The 16,437-nt window shown below is 39.1% G+C and overlaps 1 protein-coding gene across 4 annotated transcripts; it reads right to left on the reverse strand.

Moving 5' to 3' along the window:
- Positions 1–622: 622 nt before the first annotated feature.
- Positions 623–16,199, reverse strand: FAM216B (family with sequence similarity 216 member B). Of its 4 annotated transcripts, XM_072760606.1 has the most exons (5): positions 15,936–16,194; positions 14,675–14,787; positions 12,052–12,172; positions 9,944–10,166; positions 623–2,861 (listed from the first exon to the last, which is right to left on the reverse strand). In XM_072760606.1, exons 2-4 carry the CDS (start codon positions 14,771–14,773, stop codon positions 9,967–9,969), a joined length of 420 nt encoding a protein of 139 aa, XP_072616707.1. In that variant the 5' UTR covers positions 14,774–14,787; positions 15,936–16,194; the 3' UTR covers positions 623–2,861; positions 9,944–9,966. The 4 variants fall into 4 exon arrangements, with proteins under 4 accessions (XP_072616707.1, XP_072616708.1, XP_072616711.1 ...); XM_072760607.1 differs by lacking the exon at positions 623–2,861 and having other exon boundaries at positions 8,822–10,166; positions 15,936–16,199; XM_072760610.1 differs by lacking the exon at positions 623–2,861 and having other exon boundaries at positions 8,822–10,166; positions 14,675–14,833; positions 15,936–16,199.
- Positions 16,200–16,437: the final 238 nt, after the last annotated feature.

Raw genomic sequence — 16,437 nt, forward strand, 5'->3', positions numbered from 1 at the left:
TCCTACAGGATAAACAATCAAGGGGAGGAGGCCAGTTGGTCTTGGTACTGAAATTTAAGTTTCCCGTGTGATGCGGTGAGCGATTTCTCCAACAACATCTCCATAAAAAAATAAAATGACTTCTTTGGGTTCTTTCTTCTCTGGCTCTCAAAGGGTCGTTACAAAGTTGTGCAAGGAAGTTGTCATTCTCAACTCACCTGCCGTCTTCATTGAGTTCCTAGATCAATGACTCTCTGAGTGTTGTGCCAGAGAAAGATCTGAACCAGGTAGGACCTATATGACATGCTGATTGTTAGAGTGGACAACATCAAGTAACCAGTGGCCTTACAGACTTGTCTTAAAAAAGCACAAATTTCTTTTCTTATTTTAGTGAATATTATTTCATCATTATTTTACATACATTGAAGAGATTTCTCTGAAAGAGGTCAGCATTTTAGTGCAGGCATTTTCAAGGTCACTGGATTTGAGCCCAGAAAAGGCTTTCTTTTTTTTTTTTAATAATAAATTTATTTTTTATTGGTGTTCAATTTGCCAACATACAGAATAACACCCAGTGCTCATCCCGTCAAGTGCCCCCCTCAGTGCCCATCACCCATTCACCCCCACCCCCCGCCCTCCTCCCCTTCCACCACCCCTAGTTCGTTTCCCAGAGTTAGGAGTCTTTCTGTTCTGTCTCCCTTTCTGATATCAGAAAAGGCTTTCTTATTCAGAATGTTACAAATAGATCAATACAATATGGTCACTATAAACCCTTATCTGGAACATGGGAATGACTTGTCCTGGACCATTTTCACCCAGGACTGTTTCCTGTCTCTAAAAAAAAGTGAACTGAGGGGTGCCTGGGTGGCTGAGTTGGTTAAGTGTCTGCCTTCAGCTCAGGTCATGATGTCATGGGTCCTGGGATTGAGCCCTGAGTCGGGGACTTCCTGCTCAGTGGGAGTCTGCTTTTCCCTCTGTCTACCCCCACCCCAGCTCGTGCACTCTCTCTCTCTCTCTCTCTCTTTCTCTCTCTCTCTCTCTCAGATAGATAGATAGATAAAATTTTTAAAAAGTGAGCTGAGTAAAGGTAGAATCTGAAGTAGAGGAGGAACAGGTTATCTAAATGAAAAGATGTTTTCTTCTCAAAAAGTTTCTTCAATTTTCTTCTCTTGAGCATCTCTCGAGGATATGCTTCCTCATCTTGACTACCTAGGTTTTATTCTTTGCATTTAAGAATCAGATCCCTACGTACATTGTGAGAAGAATATCCTTAGTGTGCTGCAGTGATCTGCATTTATTTATAATTACCCTTCAAATTTTTATGACTGGGTGATGCTGGGAATTGAGTTGGAGAACAAGGAATTGAGTTGAAGGGATATGTGCATAGAGTGATGCTAAGGGTGGGGCACGTAAATATAACAAAGAGATTTATTCCACCCACACCTAGCTTAGCTTACCAGTATCTTTCCTCATAAAATTTTTACTTCAATTTATTAAAAACATTCTAAACTTACATCTTGGATTAAAGCCTTTGATCAAAAAATGAATATGTAGTATTAAGAGTTGTTATTGAGCACTGAAATAAGCACCACACAGGCCAAGTGATAGGATCTTGACAGATTCCAGAAGCATCCCTTATTACCCATGTGTCCCTTTATCACCAGCTCCTCCATCCCATAATAGTCATGACCTTCAATGTTATGGTAGTCACTATGCATCCGTAAATACTAACTTTTTAAACTTTCTATACGTGGAATCTTATCACATATATATTTTTGTCTGGTTTCTTTCAATCAATGTTATGTTTTTATAATTCACCCACGGTGGTGTGTGCTATAATTCATTTTCATTGCTATGTAATATTCTACTGTCTGAATGAACCGCAATCACTTATTCTATTTTATTACTGATGGAATTGAGTTGTTCCTCATTTGGAGCTTCCTCTCTACTCCAATTTTTTTCAATCACCTCTACTCCTCTCCTCTTGTTATATATTTCTAAAGTATAACAGAGGAGACAATGAGACTTTACCCACTGATAGCCAGTGAAAACTTTTTCTGGAAAATTATCTCCAACAAACTCATTTGACCAAACATACCCTTTGATTGAGTGAGACATACAAAGGTGCCAACTAAATGGTAAAACACTAAAAATATTGAGTATTAGTTGTTCTGTTATCACAATTATTATACTTCCAGAACCAATGTCATTAGTTAGCTAACATTAATATGCACACAATGTCAGGCATGGGGTGCTCATCCTCCCAAAACTCATCAGAGTAGGAGCTATTATCACCATTTTACAGATGGTGGGATTGAGGCACAGAGGAGCAGCCCCTTACATGCCATCACACAGTTGTTAAATGAGAGATCTGGAATGTAACCCAGATGATCAGACTCCATGACTGTGCTCCCACCTGTTGCACTGCATATTAACTAGAGGCAAACATGGTGAGAAAGGGTAGAACTTATATTTAAGGTCAGGTTTTTTTTTTCCAAGATCATATGATATGTGGTTCTGATAAAAAAAAAAAAATCATGCCAGTGTAGTCACAACCCGCATGAAGGCAGAAGGATTTGTAGGTAGGTTCCCCTGCCTCTTGTTAGGGCTCTTCGTTTTGTTCTCCCACTGCAGAGGGTCCTGCAGGGCCGGAGGGTCTCGGGCAATGACCTCACTGAGCACTCACACAAGAGCTGGCCCCAAGTCTACAGGCACAATTCCCCAGCACCCATGGAGAAGGTCCCCTTCGGCTGGGTCACAGCCCACGGTTAGACGGTCAGGGTCACAAGGCCATAAGCAAAGACAGCCTAAGCAGAGGCATTTCATTCCATATAAAATCTTCAGTGTCTTACACAGGAGTCAGGAAATGTCTGGTGAATGATCTAGAAGGAAAAAAAAATATGAAACTGGTTTGACTGGCTTTATGAAATAGAATCCTTCTGCTGTGAGAATAATTAGGATGTCATTCTGAACAAAGCTCTGATTCCCATGCTTTCCTCTTCTCTGGAAATATTTCATTCTCCAGAACCTGCTGTGGGCACACTCATAAACAGAGCTGCATATGGCATTCCTGCCAAAGCGTCTGCTTGTGGCGGCACAGATACAGTTGGGAGTGTGTGACATAGTCTTCCTGCAACCGAAATAAAGCAAGGGCAGACAATTAAAACCCTGATTTATTTATACGTCTCCTCTCATTCCTTCAATTGAGTATCTTGTTCAGAAGAATTCTATTAATATGATTTATCACAATAAACAGCATGATTCCTGCTTTAATTGATTTATCTTTTCCTCCATATAACATTTTCCCTGTAACTCTATTCTGCATCAATGTCTATTGTTTTTTTCTTTATTCCCCTATATCTTTGCTGACTTTGATAATTCCTACAGAGACTAGATTTTTTTTTAATATGGTCTGCATCTTAAATCATTCATTTTCTCATTTTTAAAGTGCTGATTATAATCATCCCTTAAATTTACTGAAATTAGCATGAGTTTTAAACCATTAGTCAAAAAAGAAGAGGCGTTTTTAAGGAAAGCTCCCTGCTGTTCTTTGTGGATGAAACAGTTGACATTTTGTTAAGAGATTTTTATCTGACTTTAATTTTTCTAGCTTTAATGTATTCTTCAGTTATAAATGGAATGCTTTGTCCTAAATGGAAGTGTATCTATATAAGCATAGTTATATCCAGTCTTTAAAATGGATCATTTCATTTCACACATGCTATAGAATCTTGAATTTCACCTTTACTCATCTCAATTTCTTTACTAAAAATGATTCTGTTGCTCCAAATTCCTATATCAATGGGTTGGATATATCAAATTGTGGTAGTAATTGTTCATAAGTGTATATTTTATAACATGCACTAATGGAGTAATAAAATATATTGCAATAACAATATGCTCTGCATGATAGAATTTCATCATGAGATTCCATTAACACATTCGGCTGGTATCAGCTTTTGAAAACGCCTTCCATTGTGGTGGAAGGGAAATACTTTATGTAAGTGAACAGAGAAAATGGGATTCAAATAGGAATTTCTAGGAAGGCTCGGTAGAATGAAAAAAGATACAGAAACATGAATGGGCGCTGACCAAGCGTTTTTGACATTGCTTGAAACTGGATTGATCCCTGGCTCTCTGTCTGATGGAGCCCGTGGCTCTCTGTTCTCTTGGTACACCCCAGCCTTCTACCCTATATAGGCCAGGGTCTGCCCTCAGACCTGAATGACACTGCTCTGCTGAGGTCACCCAGGGGTTCCAGATCTTAGCCTTCGTCTTCCTCAGACAGGCATTAGCCCTTCCTTTCTCTAATTTCCTTCCCCCCCAGACTTGTGCAGGGCTGGCTCTCCTACCTCCTTGAAAGGTCCCTTGGAAGCATACTGGTTTCTAGGCCTCCATGCTGCACACCCTGCATGTTCACTTCCCCAGGGATCTTCCCTCCTCTCACCTCTTCCCCACTCCCAGGGCTGACTTTTTACCCCATGCCAATGACTATGAAATGCATTGAACTCAAGTCAACTTGTCCTAAACCAGATGATATTTGACTCTCCCTCAAATCGGCTCTTCTGGGGGCCACTTGCCCTGTACTTCTTCCTCGGGGCTCCCTGTGATCCTGAATTGTTTCCTTGATTCCTTTCTGATTCATCCTGCTCAGTTCTTAGGCCAGGCTCCTACTAAAAACAACTGCAGTGATTCCTTACTGTTTGCCAAAGAAAGTTTATTAAAGTTTCTCCATGACCAAGCTGTAATTTCTTCCTAGAGTTATTTCCTACTACAATGTGTATATGCTCCCTGCACTGCTGCCAAACTTAATTGCTTGTAAACATTATGGTTAATAAATATTATTTCTACTAGCTCTCAGGTACTGTAAATATGTGAACGTACAAATGGCTAAACAGCATAAGAAGGATGACTTAATATAGCCCTCTCACCGTGAGATACTTAATCATAAAATTATAATTTTGAAATAATTTGTATAGTTGAAAAATTCTTTACTTGTTTCAATTATGTAGATTATCTTAAGAATTATGCTAAAATCTAAAGTAATTTTCTTTCTCTGTGTGTACTCTTCTCCTGTTTTGTAGGAAAGAACCTGATAGCTTGAATCTTAGCAGTTGACTTTTTCTTCCCAATGAAAGGTTGTTTAGCTTACATAGATTATACATATACTTTTTCAATCTTAGTTAACTGTCTGATTTCATGTGTTCCTTGACTAACATTTCTGTCATCCTGGTCACAATCCATTTGACACACCTCTCAGCAAAAAGCTAGCCCTTCAGTTAGGAAATGGAGCCACATTTTACACCTGTTCCCAGCCCTTAGAAGACCATCTGCCCCCTTAGCAGCCACCCCTCCTTCTATCCACAATCCTTTCCTTTCCAATCTTGTACTTCAAACTGATCCCTGGGCTTATGGGAGTTGCCTTTTAGTATTTCCTTATTTACATAAATACACAATGCAACACATACTGGAATAGCTAACTGAATTTAAATAGGTATTATATTTACAGTGGTGGGAGGTTTTGTTTTGTTTTTGTTTTTGTTTTTTCCTTATATAAGCTTGGGCTTCTGAAATGTCATTGACTTTCTATGATTCTTTGTCAAGTCATCTTGATCATCCTTCTGGGGTCATTATATTATCTTTAAAGTAGAAAGTGTCTTTCTCTGGAGCCCTCTGTTTATAAACAGCTGCTCATTTCCCCTCAGGGAACCACACCCCATGGGCCAGGAGGATGCTGGGAACTTGCACAATGCAGCTGTTTGGCTTAGTTACAATTGGGTAATTGCCTTTGACCCTGTTCCTAAGCTGTGATTTCCAATAGCTACAGGGATTTCCTCTACTTCTGACCTGACTGAACCCATTGTGTAACTGGCACAGTATGATGGCCCTAATGTGGAGAAAAATGAGCGACAATTCTCTGGAGGCAGACAAGCGATTGATTTCGAACACAGGGATTGATTACATTTCAGGCAACAGGACTGTAATTTAAGGGTAAAGCAGAGTCAATGAGGCCAATATAATGGTTTCCTCTACAAGCACTGATGCAATTAGCAACTCATTTTAGTTGAAAAGGTGCAGGAACTCTTGGCCCTGTTCCTATGGCCATCACAAAATAGGAAATGGGAGGTAAAACCCAGTCAGTATTCATTTTGGTGGAGTTGTAATGCATATTTAGTGATACTACATCTAGGAAACAAAAATCATTTTAGGAGATTCAAGTTTTGTTATAATAGGCCATTGGTTTGACCTGGCTTTGAATGAAGATAATTGGCATTTCATTTTTACAAGTTATTGAAGATCATGCAGCCTGTTGCCCCTAAGTTTTCACCAAATTTGTCAAACAGCAATTCAGTTTATTAGGCCTAAAGCATTCAGCTACTGAGGTCCCTTCTCACATGCTATTACCCTTTAGTAAACATTAAGTAACACCTGGATTACTTAATGAATTCTGATTCACTGGGTGTATTACAGGACCTGAGAACTTTTATTTTCCTTAAGCATCTTCAGTGAATCTGATATATGAGTTGCGTTTTGATAAATACTGTTCTACATCTAGAGATTACATATGAAGTAGGTATCAATTATTAAATGTCTTAGGCTTATCTGAAATCATTTTTTCTTTGGCAGCATGTTGGAATATTGGAAATCAGCTAAGTTTCAAGAGAGGGTCATGGCAAGAAGAAAGTATGCAGCCTGGGTCAACTGTCTGAGAAAACAGGCTCAGACTGGGTGTCTTGGCAGGGAGCCATGCCTGGGTGATCAGAAGCCAGCATAAGGGTGTTGGGTGCATGTGGCAGGCAGCAGGGCAAAGATTGAAGTTGGGTTGGTGTCTGGGGGGAGTCATCTGGGATTCACTCTTGGGGTCACGTAAGAGTAAGTGTTTCTTTCCATTTTGCACCCTAGGCACCTCACTCACCTCACCCTGGTCTTGGCTTTGGCAGATAGCTTCTGAAACGGCTGCCAATGACCCTCCCTTCTGGTATTCTTATGCTTGTGTAATCTACTCTTGTGTGTACACTGAACCTGGTGATTTCTTTCTAATGAGTAGAATAGAGCAAAGGTGATGGGATGCCACTTCTAAGAGTAGGTCACCAAAGACTGTGACTTCAACCTTCTACCCTGTCTCTTGCTGTCTTTTGTTTTTTGACTGATGAAACGAGTTGCCATTTGTGACTTATTGAGGCTTATTGACATTTCTGCCTTATTGAGGGACCTTTGTGGCAGGGAACTGAGGGTAGCTTCCAGACAACAGCTGGTGGATCCTTCCTGGTTGAATCTTCACATAAGACCATCAGTTAACAGTTTGACTGCAATCTGCAGGAGACCCTGAACCCAGAAGCTCTAGCTCAGCCCTGCCCAGATTCCTGACAATAGAAAGTGTGAGATAGTAACTATTGTTGCTTTAAGTCACTATGTTTTAGAGTGAATTTTTATGCAGGAATAAATAACTAATATAGTGCATGAAAATCATGGTGGTGTGGAGTGTTGCTTGCTGAACCTGAAGAACAACATAAGCAAGGAAAAGTGAGAAGGTACTGAGCCCACACTGAACCCAGTTTCGTGTGTTGTAGACAGTTTGGGGCCAGAGATGGTTCTTCAGGGGTTGCTTCTTCCTTAACTCTTCCAACCCTTCACTTTCCTAAAAAAAAATGCTGGAGAATTGCCTTATAAGTATTGACTGCTATACTTTGAAGTTCCTTCTATTAAATGTCCAAGATTGTTGCCATCACCACCTCCTTGTCTGTCATAAACTCTTTCACTAAAATTTGCCATGCTTCCTAGTAAGAAGGTGACTATGCTTACTAGTGATAATATCTTTAGCCAGCAGCCACAGCCACTAGAATACAAAAATTAAAATGTCTGACACTGCAAGGGTGTGGAACAACTGGAACTCTGTATCCATTGCTAGTGGGAATGCAAAATGGGTGGCCACTTAGGAAAACCTTATGATACCCTCTTATAGAGTTAAACCTAAATCTACCATATGACCCAGTAATTACACTTAGATATCTATCCAAGGGCAATAAAAACTTTTGTGCACACAAAGGCTTACGTTAAAATATTTGTAGCAGTTTTACTTGTAATACTCCAAAGCTAGAAACAATGCAAATGTTGATCAACTAGTGAATGGATAAGCAAGGCTGGTATTACGGATTGTCCTCTGTTCCCCTTTGTCTGTCTTTTCTCAGGGTCCTCTCAGGGGAGCACCTTTCTTCTAGCACCATAATCAGTCATATTCCTCATGAGCTTTGGGTGGGGGCTCAAGAGGGAGGGCATTACCTTTGCAACAGGAGAGCCAACAAGTGGGACCTTCTATGCTTAGATTTGTCCTTTCTTTGGGCCTCTGACATTCGCTTGTCAATTAGCTTTTAGAAGCCTCTGTTGGAGATAAGGTGTTTCTGAGAGTTTTGATGTAGGGATGCAGCTCAGAATTATAAGTGGTCTCCTTAATATTCTGCATCACTAGCTAGTGCTTACACAGCAAATATCCATGCCCATCGGAAAAAAAAAGTCTAAGACAAAAGTGCATGCATTGCATAATGTTTAGAGTTGTTGAATCACTACGTTGTACACCTGAAAGTAATGTAACATTGTGTGTCAACTATACATCAATTTTAAAAAGTTCATGCAGGAAGTTGATAGGAATAAAGGGGTCATGATGGAAGCAATGGGAAAACTAGTATAGGCTGAATGAAATCTACTACAAACTTTAGTCCCTCCAGAGGGCTGCTCTATAGCTTACTGTAGTTCCATTCATTATTTTTTCCTTCTTTTAAGCCTACCTAATTATTCTTAACTTATAACTGAAAAGCTACATAGGGTACGTGAATCAGGGCCAGGGTTTGCAGATGTCAAAAAACTTTATTCTTTGTGAATGGTTGCAAGAGAAGATAAACATCATCATCAGAGTTTTTTTTTTTTTCTTCTTGTAATTGTATAGCATCTTCCTTCCAGTTCTATCTAGCACATCCCTTGTCAAGCAAGTCTCTAATTCCATCTCAAGCAACTCCTTTTATGGGCATGACAAAATCATTGGCTGATTTAAATGAAGGAAGGGGACTGAACATATAGAATAAAGATGAAGAAAAGACATTATAAAATTTTTGACTTTATGTGAACACTGGTGACTTTCCACATGCAAAAAAAAATCATTGGTGATGAAAATAACTGTTAAATATATAACTAATATGACACTATACCATTATATGTTGTTTTGATTCATTATCTCATTTTTTTTGCTTATTTGTCTAAAATTATTGTGTGTGGTTAAAACCAATGAGGCCATGGAAGGTTAGACTTGAGGCTAGTTCCTTAAGGGTTATTTCTTGTTCTGCTGAGAGTGTATCTTCAGTTGCCAGGAGATGATGTGTGCATGAATTCTCTTGCCTGGGTTAAGGTCAACCATAGCTGGGTAAAATGAACCCAGCTGCGGCAAGTTGATAAGTCCAAGTTTCAAGATGACACAGAGGGATTGAGTCAGGCAAGAACCAGAAGATTTGGGGCCAAGTTAAATGCTATTGCCTGATGGGCAAGAAGAGAGGAACGAGGACATGGAAATGCACAGGCCAGTTGCTGCTGAGATAATATGAATCTGGAAACCCTGTGTGCTCAGTGTTGAACTCGGTATTGGTTTGTGTATTTTCAAAACCTGGCACCCTCTGATGACTTTTCCCCTCTCACTGTTCTTGGGACTTCTCTAAAAGGTTCTAAATAAAAGGAAGCATTTACTTTGAAAGCTTCAAAAGTCATTTCACTCTACAGGTTATACATGGAGTGAAAGGCTTGTTTACAGTTAGTTTCATTGCTTTTAAACCTCTCAATTTGTTCCTGCTGGTAAAATTTATGTGAGTGGAAGAGAGATTATTTCTAGGTATAGGTGTGTGTTAGAAGGTTTTTTTTTCATTCTCATTCAATGGATATGTACTAAGCACCCACTAGATTTTGGGGTACATGGGCAAAGCACCTGTTTCAGAGCTTTGCAAAGCCTCAATTCCTGAGGGATCCAAGCTCTGCACTTTGAGCCCTGGGTCGAACCACAGACATAGGTAGTGCTGACAGCCGTGTTCTTGTCATGGCTGAAGGCTTCTGGGGGATGGATCTTTGAGGAGCTACCTTAGCTGAGGCTCTCTTGGTTGAATCTCTAAGTACAGTGGCACAAGCCAAAGCTTCTTGTTGAGTAATGTAGCCTAAGGGAATAGAAATGGGAGGAAGTTCAAAGTCAACAGGCTTACAAAACAAATAAGCAAACAATCTGTAGATATTTATGGACTCATAAAACTTCTTCTACTTTGAATTGTGTTACCACACCCAGATTATATGATCTTTGAGGATAGGACATACGCTTTTCTTTTTTTTGCATTTATCATTCAGTAATTAATGAATACCTAGTCATTGATTAACATGGCAAATCACTTGGACAGGGACTTGGGCCTTGAGTAATCTGAGCATGCATTGCATATTTTCAAAATTTTCTTCAAACCAGAAACAGAGATATTCGATCTTTGTCAGTGTTTTGAAAGTATAGTCTGCAGACCATCCACTACAGAATCATCAGGCTGAAAACACATTTAATAATGTTTTTTAAAAATTCGCATTTCTGGGGGCATCAGGTGGCTCAGTGGTTGAGTGTCTGCCTTTGACTCAGGTTGTGATCCTGGGGTCCTGGGATCGAGTCCTGCATCAGGTTCCCTGGAGGGAGATTGCTTCTCCCTCTGCCTATGTCTCTGTCCCTTTTTTTGTGTCTCTCATGAATAAATAAATAAAATCTTAAAAATAAATAAATAAATAATTCACATTTCTGGCTCTACTCCATAGATTTTCCTAATCAGAAACTCAGAGTTAGGCCTGGAAATATGCATGTTGATGACATACACAGGTAGATTTTATGTGCACTAAATACTGAATATCCCTGCTCTGGTTTCACTGGTCTCTATGCAGTTTTACTCTACAAACAAAGCTAATAGATGATGCTTCTGCAGGAATACAGGTAATCATGGGGAACAGGCTGCATCCTGGCTCTGCCATTTACTAGTTATATGACCCTGATCAAGTGATTTCTTATCCACACCTCAATTTTCTTTTCTGTAAAATGTGAGTTAAAGAGGCACCTACCATATAGAGGTGTCTGAGTTTCAAACAAGACAATATATGCAAAGTGCTTAGAACTGCGCGGGGCACAAAGGAAAGCCTAATAACAGATAACTATTGTTATTGTTATTGTTACTCAGCCATTTGCAAAAACCATGTCTTCCTTTTGTGCAAATGCAGGAACAGCAATATAAGCTAGATGTGCTAATGTTAAGTGAGCTGCTTATAAAAAGAAAGCTTTGCCAGATCAGAAAAGTGTAATAGAGGCCAGCTGGAGACTGAAAACATTTCCTAGAAAAAAAGGGACTTAACAACAATCACTGAAGGTTGTCGCTTAAAGTCTGTGAAGGTTTTTTGCCACCATTATTTCATTTGTGCTTCGTAAAATCCTACGAGGTAGCTAGAAGAGAGATGTCAGAGAATGGGGGTGAAAATGTATGCTTTTTGCCGGCAATGGCCCTGACATTCGCTGTCCTTATAACTTGATGAAGTTATATAATCTGTCTGAGCTCTAGTTTCCTACAGCTATAAACTGAGGAGAAAATGAGTTGTGTGTAGAGCTCCTAGCACAATGTCTGCAACGTGGTAAATGCTTAATAAGTGTAACTGTTATTGTTGTGAGTAACCCAAGCCTCTGAATTTGCACATCCAGCAAGGGGCTGAGCTGTGGTTTGGGCCTAGACCATCTGCCAAAGCCCATTGCCATTTCTACTAGATCAAGTTCCTATAAATCTCAGGCAGTTGTTGACATTTTATAGCAATCCATACTCTGATTTCTTGAAACCCTCTTAATTTACCCATAAAACCTTGCTTTCTATTGTCAGGGATAATCATTTTTAAACATGACCTGCCAACCATGTTATAAAATAGCACGCTGGCAGGGGCCATTCTACTTGAATTATTTATCTGGAAACTTGACTTCCGGCTGCAGCACACAAGCCCCTCCCTAAGGTGCCTGGTTTAGGTCAGGTCGTTAAAACTCACCAAGCAGCTGCTGGTGCTGAAGGCTGTGAATATAGCGGTTCTGCAGAGCCTCCCACTGGGGCCTGGAATTATAAATCCTCATGATGCTGTAAAAGTAGCGCTGCTGCCCTTGGGTTAGGTCCTGTCAGAGCAGAGCAGGTGATTTTCATGAGTTGATAGAGTTCTATAGGACTAAGAGTGTGATGTGTTCAAAGCTGACTTCTTTGGAAATAAGATAGATATGTGTTTATATATACATACACTTCTATATAAACAGTTTTATATATACATTTGACAATCGGAAAATAATAATTGGGTAGTGTCTTCTCCTAGTTTACTTAAACAACCTCCATTGGCCTGTGTGTTAGGGAAAATAGGTAAATAAAAGATTCTAGGTAAGTAAGTCAAAGTACTGGGCTGAGAGAGATCTAAGGATTTCCAACATTTTATAACTTTATTCCTCGATTATGATCCTTGTTGAAAAAAGTAGGCTATGAGAATCTACATAAGGCCTGACGTAGGCCAGGGGGACAAGAGAACTTTCCACCAAGAGTTGTCAGTAAGCAGGGGAGATAGCTAGATGAGTAGATGAGTAGTGTAATAAAGGTTCAACATTATTAGTTAAAAGGTGCTATGAAAACAAAGAAGGAAAACAAACTTTCGTGTAGCAGTCAAGGAAGGCTTTCTAAATGAGTGACCAGAATACTTGTTCTGGGGCATCAGCATCATCTGGGAACTTGTTAGAAAGGCAAATTCTCAGGCCCCATCGTAGATCTACAGAATCCTAAAGTCTAGGGAGTGGGGCTCAGCACTCTGGGTTTTAACAAACTCTATAGGTGATTCTGATACAAGGACACTAAAATTTGAGAACCACTGTGCTAGAAGAAAAAGAAAGAGAAAGTGGTACAAATTTTCCCATGCAGCACAAAATAACTGGATAAACAGACTTTTTTTTTTTTTTCCACCTCAAACAGAATAGGAAAAGTCTGTAGAGGTAGGCAGGCAGGGGAAGATTATGGAAACCTTATATGCAATGTTCAGACTCAAATTTTAAGAGTTTAATGATTACCTTATATACGAGAAGCCATTGAAGGTCTGTATTTAAGTCAGAGGTGTTCAACGGGAGTGATTTTGACTATTAGGGACATTTGGCAATGTGTAAAGACATTTTTGGTTGTCATAAATGGTGACAATTGGTAGGTAGAAGTCAGGATTGCTGCTGAACATCCTATAGTGCACGGGACAGCCTCCCCATCCCTCACAACAAAGACTTACCCAACCCTAAATTTCATACTTGAAGTTGACCAGATTTTCTGGTTTAGGAAGATCACTCTGGCTTTGCTGTGGAGAATGAGTTTATGGGAAGACAGACCATGGGTAGGGGGAGCACTTAGAATGCTGTCATCTAGTGCAAGAGAGGAACAAGAAGGACTTGGACTGCAGTTACTGTTACATACCTAATCTATTATTAGTGCTTACTGAGATAATGACATCAACATTCTAGAAAAGCTAAGGCAAAATAAGTTCACCTTAGGCCAAAAAATGCAAAACAATGATAGAAGTTTCAAAAGCAGTTGATAACCATTGTAATGAAAACTAAATTTAATTATAAATAAAAGTAAAGTGGCTTTTATCTGTTAGATATTTTGTGTGGAGTTGAAACCTGTGAGTCAGATTTTTTTTGAGTCAGGTTTTGTTGAAACCTGTGAGTCAGTTTCAAAAGCAGTTGATAACCATTGTAATGAAAACTAAATTTAATTATAAATAAAAGTAAAGTGACTTTTATCTGTTAGATATTTTGTGTGGAGTTGAAACCTGTGAGTCAGATTTTTTTTGATGTCTAAAGACCTTAAGCTTGATATCTAAAATATATCCAGAGTGAAAGTAGCAAAGCCAAGTACTTCACAATTCGAGGCATCATTTGAATTTTACAGTTTCTGAATTAGATGTTTTAAAAGAATATCTTCCAAGAAGATAATTGATTCCTAATTAAGCCTTTTCAAATGATGGAGAACAATATAATATGAAAATAGCAAGCCAGTTTCAAGAGCAAACTCCAAAGGGCAATGGGAATTTCCATTATATAAGATAAAATCTTTAAAGTTATGGTTTTATTTTACACGGGAAAAAAATGTCTGTATCTTTTCCTTAGTAGAGACCTAAACTTCCTAAACAATAGTCCTAATATTTTCACCCTGTTGTTTATCCTTCCTTGAACGGATGGAAGAGAACTGAAGAGAATTGAACTTTTTGCAAAAAGTATTTATGAGAATGGCTTTATTTTATTATTATTATTTTATTATTATTATTTTTTTGTTTTTGTTTTTTGAGAATGGCTTTAAATAACTTTGACTGAAAGGAGCTACCAGCTACCTTCTCTAGCTGGGAGTCACAGTATGGTCAATAGTGAGCTGCCCATCACTGGGAGCGCTTCAGCAATGAAGATGTGACTATCTACAGAGCTCCTGGAATGGGATGGGTGTAGGATCAGACCATCCAACTGCTCGTTCGTTCACCACGCATGCCATCAATGTGCACTGAGGGCCTGTGTTGGGCCCGATGTGACCTAAAGATGGGAGAAAAACCCTCAGGCCTCGAAGAAGAGACAGGCAAGTTCCCTCCATGAGCGAATGATACACTATACCTTCATTAAGGAAGTGTTGCAGGCAGAGGAAGGGACCCGAATGCAAGGAATCCGTGGGACATTCGAAAGCTTTTGTTGTCTTCTCTGTTTTTCTCCCATTCTTTATCTTGTACCTCCAAGGAACAACAAATCATAGCATGAAATTTCATTGAGTTCAACCTGTTTTGGGAATGGACCTAAATAAATAAGCAAGCAAGCAAGCAAATAAATGTTATTTATGTCAAAGGATAAAAAGTTTTCTCACATGTTTCTAAGTAATTGGATCTCACCAGACTGCTTAGTTCTGTGCTTTGCCCTATTCTCACCCCCTGTTTGTGGAAGAATAATTCAGAGTTCTTGTGTTTGCTACAGGTGGACTGTGGAATCACAGCATGTGACAAGTTATTTCTTGATCATTTAAAATAATAATAATTACCTTATCTGATTGTGAAAGTAATATATGTCATTTTGGAATGAGATGTCTATAATAATTTAATTAATTAAGGGGCAATAGACATATTAGAATAGGGTTGCCAAGGCATAGAGTGAGAATTCCAAGCATCTTCCACTCTGCTCACACTTTTGCCTTTGCCAAACCTACCCCATTGGGTTGTTTGATTAACTGAGATCATGGCTATAGAAAGCTCTCATTTTACGCTAGCTCCTTCTTTCTCTCTCTCTCCTCTCCCCTATTATATGCTTATACACATACACACACAAGAGCACCCACATATACACACCAAAGAAGTATTCCAACATGTGAGAAATCCTGGCTTCTTCGTTCACGAAGCTAAAGCTCAGATCTTCCCAAAGAGAAATTTTTTAGGAAAACATCAGTCAGTATCTCTGTGTGTCCTGTTTCCATGATAAAACTAATAAATTAAACTATAAATATTTTATTTAATGCTGTTTTCCCTCAATGTGCACTTCAGAAACTTTTAATATTCTCTGTGATAGAAGCTAACACTGTGTCCTCTACTCAGATCATCCCAATATCCCTCCTCCCATTTTCCAGATCTGTAGAGCAGAGCATAAATATTATTCAAAGCTAGAAAGATTTCTTCTTTCCTCAAATAGCATAAGGAAATGACTGACGATCTTTCTTGTGGCAACAATTCATGTGTGCTTTTCTTGGGCTATTGCTGAGGAAATCCATCTCACCTATTCAAGGGGACTATACCTGATAAGGTTTGATTAAAATGCTTGGAGACTTCAAGGAGGACAAATCTACCAAATAACTTATGTCTGAAATAAAAAAGACAGATTTGATTAAAAGACTTACCCTGTATTATAATCTCCCCCTTTTTAAAAGCTGGTACTCATATTCAATGCAGTTTTCTTACAAGGTCTCTTCATGCAATGGTGGTGGTAGAAATTCAGTCTGTTGATAAGCTGATATCCAGGCAACGTGGCACGATGAAACAAGAAACTGGGGGAATTTGGCTGCATGCCTTTCCTTGCTTCTGGGCAACATTCAACTGCACTGTTTATCTTTTTTCTTCCAAATTTTGTGTCTTATCAAGCGCCAACTTCTAAATCTACCGTATCTGCATTGTGTGCAGACATGAGAAAAGAAAGTGTGTGGAGACAGAGAGGCTCTGAATATTAAAGGTCAAGAAATCCACGAGAGCAATGGACCATTACATGAGTATTTCCCACATTTGGAGTCAGTTCCTCCCACATCACTCAGAATGATGAAGGAGCAGTTCCTAAATACAGAGGTACGGGCATGAATTTTTACTGTGCTAACCTATGGAATTATCCTATTTTTCAAGATAATACTC

Source organism: Vulpes vulpes, chromosome 6, assembly GCF_048418805.1.
Source record: "Vulpes vulpes isolate BD-2025 chromosome 6, VulVul3, whole genome shotgun sequence".
NCBI classification, from domain to species: domain Eukaryota; kingdom Metazoa; phylum Chordata; class Mammalia; order Carnivora; family Canidae; genus Vulpes; species Vulpes vulpes.